Below are 6,648 nucleotides of genomic sequence, written 5' to 3'. Positions count from 1 at the left end.
TGAAGATTTTTAGATCCAGCAATCCAGCGAGGAAATTTTTTTTAGTGCAAATCCAGCAAGGATCAAAACAGCTTCCATTATTAAAAATGAAAATTAAATAAATAAAAAAACAGTGGCAATTATGTTATTGGAAAAGCAAATTGGTGGGCAAAATGGTATTTCAACTGAGAGAAAGAGTAGAAAACTGGGGAGTGAGGGAAGGTGGAAGGTGTGTTTTCACTTTTGCTCTCAAATTTTTCTTCAATTTTTCTTTTTGTGTCCGAAAGAAATTATATATTCTCTCTCTAAAATTCCTCTTAACCTGTTTGGAGGTTTTTGTTAGCAGCAAGTTGAATCGCTCGTTTCTCTCATTCTCTCACTCTTCAGTAGATGCGATGGAGTCGACCTGCAGAACCAGTGTTCTCTTTGCTCAACTTTGGAGTAGCTATGTCGCCAAATCTTTGGATTAGAATTTCAACCCCTTTTACAGGTGGGCTAAGTATTTCTCATCTGGGTCGTTCCCTTTCTTCTTCTTCTTCTTCTTCTTCCTCTTCGTTCCCTTTCTTCTTCTTCTTTATTCAATCTGTGTCAGTTTTTTTATAAGTTGATTATTGTAGTTTTAAATCTGGATGTAGGGTTTCTGATCTTTATCATTTGGGTAGTTTTTATTGAAATGAGAATGTGGGTTTCAAGGGCTTTGCCGATTTGGGATGTGGTTTTGGATTTTATTTGTCGGAAATAGAAGTTCTTTTGTGTAATTTTTTACTAAGATGGGAGGATGATGTCTGAATCGCTATTACTCTGGTTGTGTGGTAAATAGTTTGAATCTGGGTATGATTTCTTTTTCGTGATTTGGGGTCTGGGTTCTTTGATTTTCTAATTCTAATGCTGGAAGGGGTTTGATTTTGGGTAATAGTTGATAGGTTTTACAATCTTTCCCATTTTGGTTACTTCTTTATGGAGGTTGGAACTTGGGTGGTGTCATTCCGTGATTTGGGGGTTTGGGTTGTTGGCCTTGGGTTATGAATGTGTAAGGTGGTGGGTGGTTCCTGTGAAGTGTTGTACTTAGAAGTTTCTGATCTTAACCCCATTTTGGATTTTTGCTATCAATGGTACGTTGACGATTTTCTTCTGTGATTTGGAGCTTGAATTACTGGTCTAGTTTCCCGCTGTCTTAGATTTGTGAATCTTAGCTTTGTTTAAAGTAGAGTTTTTAGGTTCTAATGCACTCTTTGTTCTGCTGTTGATGGGATCTAGGTTCCAACTATTTTCATATTTAAAGTTCATATTTTGGGTTTCCTATACCTTGCGACAAATGTTACTCCACAAATTAGGACAATTGTCTAGAACTTTTAGGTATCCTGATTAATCTAGTTTCCTTTTCTCTTTTAGTTCAGAACCTAGATTCAAAATTGAGCTGTATGACCAAGTTGATAAATCTGGTAGTTTTAAAAGTTGAGTTAATTTTTCCTTGATCGTTCACTTGCTAATGCTGGAGGGGGTGGTGGTGTCTAGGTGGATTTTTTTCTTTCTGTTTTGGTCTTCTTCATACTTTTTATGTGGTCTGCTCATCCATCTATCTTGGGGTAGATGTTGAGTCCCCCTGCTTCCTTTCTATTTTGCTTAAATTTGCTGCCAGTTGATGCTCATAGGGATGAACTCTCCTGCTCCTTTATTAAAAATTCTAATAACGGTGTTCTTTTTGAATTGGCTTATTTCTTATTCCTTGCATTGATCAGGGTTGCTGACTTATCTGTCTGTTCACAGATCCTCCTTTCCTCTGTTGATGTTGTGATTATCTGCAGTTATGAACAGTTTTATTTTATCATTATTATTATTATTATTATTTTTTGGGGGGGGGGGGGGGGTCCCTTTCCACAGTTTTAATATCTGGTGTCCCTGGTTTCCTTTTTTATTTTTAATTCTACCTTTTCTGGTTAAACGCGCTAGGAATTCAGGTCCTTGGATATGTTGAATACCCCCTAGCTTCATGTAGGTTTTTCACGTATTCTATCTGTTATGCCACTTGTACTGTAGATTATTTTACAAGTGCTTTTTCTTCATACGATCGTGTTTTTGATGGATCGCATTTTTTCTTCTTCTCAGAAGGGTCATTGAGTGCGACATCAGGAGACACTGATCTCGTTCCCACTTGCTAATAGCATCCAAGATGCATGAGTGACACTGATCCTGAAGAGGTGGATCTTCGGGTTAATTTGGAATTACATTTTTGTAGCTTCTTGTGACACTTGGTGTGAGCAGATTCTTGTGGAAAAACCAAAGTGAGCCTGATGGGTTCCAGATTCCCATCCCATCAGCTTAGTAATGGCCTCTATGTATCAGGCCGACCTGAGCAGCCGAAGGAGAGGCCTCCAACAATGAGTTCCACGGCAATGCCTTACACTGGAGGCGACATCAAGAAGTCTGGGGAACTCGGAAAAATGTTTGATATCCCTACAGATGGTTCTAAGTCGAGAAAGTCTGGGCCTATTACTGGTGGTGCACCTTCAAGGACTGGGTCATTTGGGGGTGCAGCTTCACATTCTGGGCCAATAATGCCTAATGCTGCTGGTCGAGCAAGTTATTCTACGTCTGGTCCTGTAGCTTCTGCAGGAGGCCCAGGTTCAGCAACAATGGTGACCGGGGGGATCAAATAGGCAAAAGTCCAACTCTGGACCTCTTAGTAAACATGGGGATCCAATTAAAAAGTCTTCTGGTCCTCAATCTGGTGGTGTGACTCCTATTGGACGTCAAAACTCAGGCCCTCTTCCACCAGTACTCCCTGCAACAGGTCTCATTACATCTGGTCCAATTTCTTCAGGTCCACTTAATTCATCTGGGGCCCCTCGGAAAGTATCTGGTCCTTTGGACTCTATGGGTTCTGTCAAATTACACAGCGTCTCAATTGCCCACAACCAGGCTGTTACTAATCTCAGCCAAGAAGATGATTATTCCTTTAAGAGAAGCTTCCCAAAACCAATATTGTGGTCAGTCATTTTGTTGTTTGTGATGGGATTCATTGCTGGTGGTTTTATCCTTGGGGCTGTCCACAATCCCATTCTTCTCATCGTTGTTGTGGTTCTCTTTGGTGCTGTTGCTGCACTTTTCATTTGGAATAGTTGTTGGGGAAGACGAGCTATCACAGGTTTCATATCTCGTTATCCTGATGCCGAGCTTAGAACAGCGAAAAATGGGCAATACGTCAAAGTCTCTGGGGTAAGTCACCTTATGGGATACTGAACCAATTTTTTCTTTCAGTCTCTGTTTTGCTTTTACCTTCCTAAATTCTAGTTTGTATTCCAAATTTGTTAATGTGTTTAGGATTTTAATAGAAAGGGTGAAAAAGTCATCTAATGTGTAAGCTTTCTAAGACAACATGGTTTCAGGCTATCATTCTTATGAAATTGCAGAGTTCGATAATCCGATAACTCCATGTTTATTTTTCAACAACATTCATGCTTTCTTCTGTCGCCAAGTCCTTGAGAAAAGGAAATGGTTATAATTCATGCTAGGATAAGGTTCAGATTGTCTGTAGATTGCAGTTCTCGCTTAAAAATTAATCAACTTAGGGTGATGATTTGTGACTGTTGAATGTGGTTTCATGGAAACTGTAGTTTATTTTCACGATGTGGAGATATTTCTTAAATCTGTTTTAACTTATGTTGTTCTTATAATGTTTGTTGTTCTTTAAAGTTGCTTTCTTAGTTGTTTCTCTTCTCACTGCTTGTACTTTCTTATCACATGATTTCTAACTTGAGGAAATATATTGCAATTTGCTGTAGGTCGTCACCTGTGGAAATGTACCCCTTGAGTCTGCCTTCCAGAAGGTTAACAGATGTGTCTATACATCTACAAGCTTATATGAATACCGGGGATGGGATTCAAAGGCTGCTAACCCTACACATCGCCGTTTTACGTGGGGCCTACGATCTCTAGAGGTGGATTCAGAATCAGTAACTTCTATTTTAAATGTTTTGAGTGGGTAGAACACATCATTCAGTACATTTATATTTGTGTTTTGTGATGAGACTTGCCTATCATTAGTTTAAAATTCTGCAGCTGTTCCCTCCAAATGATCGTACAAAACATAGTATTCAGGTGTGATGTTTTGTTCTTGAGTCCTTTTCTTTATAATGACATATTCTGCTATTTCTGCGGGTCATCTCCCACACTTCTATTCATTAGCTCTTCTGTTTCTCAAAGAATTGCAGAGAACTTCTTAGTCCTCTTCTTCTCTGTGGAAGATTGGGTATTCTGTAAGCATGACACGTTCAAAAGTAGCCCTTAACTTTTGGGGGCAGGGGTTTGGTGTCAGTGAGCGACCTGAACTATTCAAATGGTGACCACCTTGGAAGGTGGTTTTGTCAAATTGGCAATCTTTAGCATAATTAACTTCCATTGGATTTGTATTTCTTCACTTACAGCTATTTTCATTTCCTCCTCATTTGACCTAATGGACACTATGTCTTTGGACAATGATCAGTTTAAGTTTCATTTCCAATTGTGATCTCAGTTGCATAGTTGTCAAGGCATTGCCTAGGTGAGTGATTGATTGGCAACTGGGCTGTTGATGGCTAGTGTTACCTTGGCTTACCACTGTCTGCCCCCCTCCAGCACCTTGGATGCGCATATGCTGTGACAACTATTCTCAGTTTTCACTCTGGTGCTACAGAGAAAATTGTAATAAATGCTACACAATGCTGCTTGGCTTCCATGGTTTGATTGAAATTTCTATCCATTGCAGAGGCATGTCGTCGACTTTTACATTTCTGATTTCCAGTCAGGATTACGGGCTCTGGTCAAGACTGGATATGGTGCAAGGGTGACTCCATATGTTGATGAGTCTGTTGTTGTTGACATTAACCCCTCCAACAGAGATCTGTCTCCCGAATTTATCAGGTGGTTGTCTGAAAGGAACCTTTCAAGCGATGATCGTGTAATGCGTTTGAAAGAAGGGTGAGATTTCAATCTTTCTAAATTGAAGTTTTTTATGTACTTTCTGGATTTGTGGGATGGTTTCTGTAAAAAGAACTCAAAGCTATCCGCCACCCTTCACCCACTCTCCTCATAAGGAGAAAAAGGAAAAACCACTCCCAGATTTTAATAGTATGTGACGCTGACATGCTTGGTTTAAACTCTTTCTCGAAATGCATTCTGAAGAGATGCTGAAGAACCCTGTTTCTATTTCTTGGGTCTTGATAGGTACATCAAAGAAGGCAGCACCGTTAGTGTAATGGGAGTCGTTCAGAGGAATGACAACGTGCTCATGATTGTTCCTCCTCCTGAGCCACTTTCTACAGGTTGTCAGTGGCTCAAGTGTATCCTTCCTGCAAGTCTCGAGGGTATTGTCCTGAGATGTGAAGACACGTCAAAGATCGATGTAATTCCAGTATAGTATCTAGTAGAGAAGGTTGGTTGCAAATTTGTTCAGAGAATGCTGCTTTTAGAATTATATTGTTGGTGGTGGTGCTGATGACGATGATTACGTGAATGCATAGGACAAAGATGGTGTTTTCCCTTTTAACTTGGTGTATAGTTCTCTGTGATTTCTCTTCTTTTAGGCTTGAAAGCTTTGTAATGAAGATGGCTTGATTATTATATGGAGGGCAACTTGATTTGTTTGAATAGGTGATTTGAGGTTGGGTCTATGTTTTTGAGGTAATTGAGTAAATTGGGTTTGGCTCAAAACCTGTTATCTCCAGTCACCTTACCCTCTCTTGTTACCCTTCCTTGTCTCTTCAGAAAATAAATGCAATTTGCTGCTGTTTTGGATCTTCAGGGAGAAAACCTGGTCTACTAAATGCCGTGTCATTATTCGTAATCCATCTACTTTTTTCTGGTTTGAACTCAAAGTTGACTCCTATTAAGATGGTTGATTTTGATATTTCACTTGTGTTTCTTCTTGGGCTTTATATCTTGCAATGACTAATTGCTGGGACTGCTTGGTTTGTAGGCTAACTGTAATGTTACTGACAAGCTATATGAGACTTGATGCATTCAAAAGCAAAGTTATACAGTTCTCATTTTGCTGTTTAATCCTACACTTTAAGAAACCCTTTAAGCTTCTGAAGGTCCCATTTTACACTTTTAAGAACTTCCACAAGATGGACCAAGGAAGCCCACTGCCCATCAAAACTGTGGGACCTTTTCTACATTGTCCAAATGGTGAAAGAAGAGTGGAAGTGAGAGCAATGCATCTGATGCACCTACGTAGAATCTCCTATGGGTAGGGGTTGCCCCCCCCAAAAAAAATAAAAAAATCTACTAAAGGCGGGTGTGACATGATAGGTTCCATTTGAATGTCTTACATCAATTTACAAATGCTAATGTACATTAATTAAGATAGTTTGGCTTGGGCTAGAGATGAACCCGGTTCAACATATTTGGGAAATGTTGAGAAGATAATGTTGAATAAATAAAGTTAAGTTAGCGCTAGCCCAAGACAAAACGAGTTTTGGTCTAGCCAAGCAAAAATTTAAGGAGGATGAAGTAAGTGCAGCAGTTTGTTGAAAACATGGACTGAGGTTTCTTAATTATAAGAGCAAATTGCACTGGCACCCCAAAATGGAGGCCCTAAAGCACTGACACCCCAGTTTGTGTTTAAAAAGCATAGACACCCCCATCCATTAAACACACTAGTCCATTCTGTTAGTGAAACCATTAATTCAC

At 39.5% G+C, this 6,648-nt stretch overlaps 1 protein-coding gene across 1 annotated transcript; it reads left to right on the top strand.

The window, feature by feature from the left end:
* The first annotated feature begins 209 nt into the window (after nt 1-209).
* Nucleotides 210-5,751, top strand: LOC149015817 (protein SHOU4-like). Its single transcript, XM_089156017.1, is given in 6 exon segments — nt 210-469; nt 2,086-2,621; nt 2,623-3,195; nt 3,762-3,917; nt 4,724-4,935; nt 5,182-5,751. Coding segments are annotated over 5 exon segments (1,485 nt in total). The 5' UTR covers nt 210-469; nt 2,086-2,270; the 3' UTR covers nt 5,375-5,751.
* Nucleotides 5,752-6,648: the final 897 nt, after the last annotated feature.

This window comes from Hakea prostrata, chromosome 5 (genome assembly GCF_041222555.1).
Source record: "Hakea prostrata isolate BN-2017 chromosome 5, UWA_Hpros_2, whole genome shotgun sequence".
In the NCBI taxonomy this organism is placed as follows: domain Eukaryota; kingdom Viridiplantae; phylum Streptophyta; class Magnoliopsida; order Proteales; family Proteaceae; genus Hakea; species Hakea prostrata.
The sequence above is the reverse complement of the archived record's forward strand: the minus strand, read 5'-3'. Positions and strand labels throughout refer to the sequence as shown.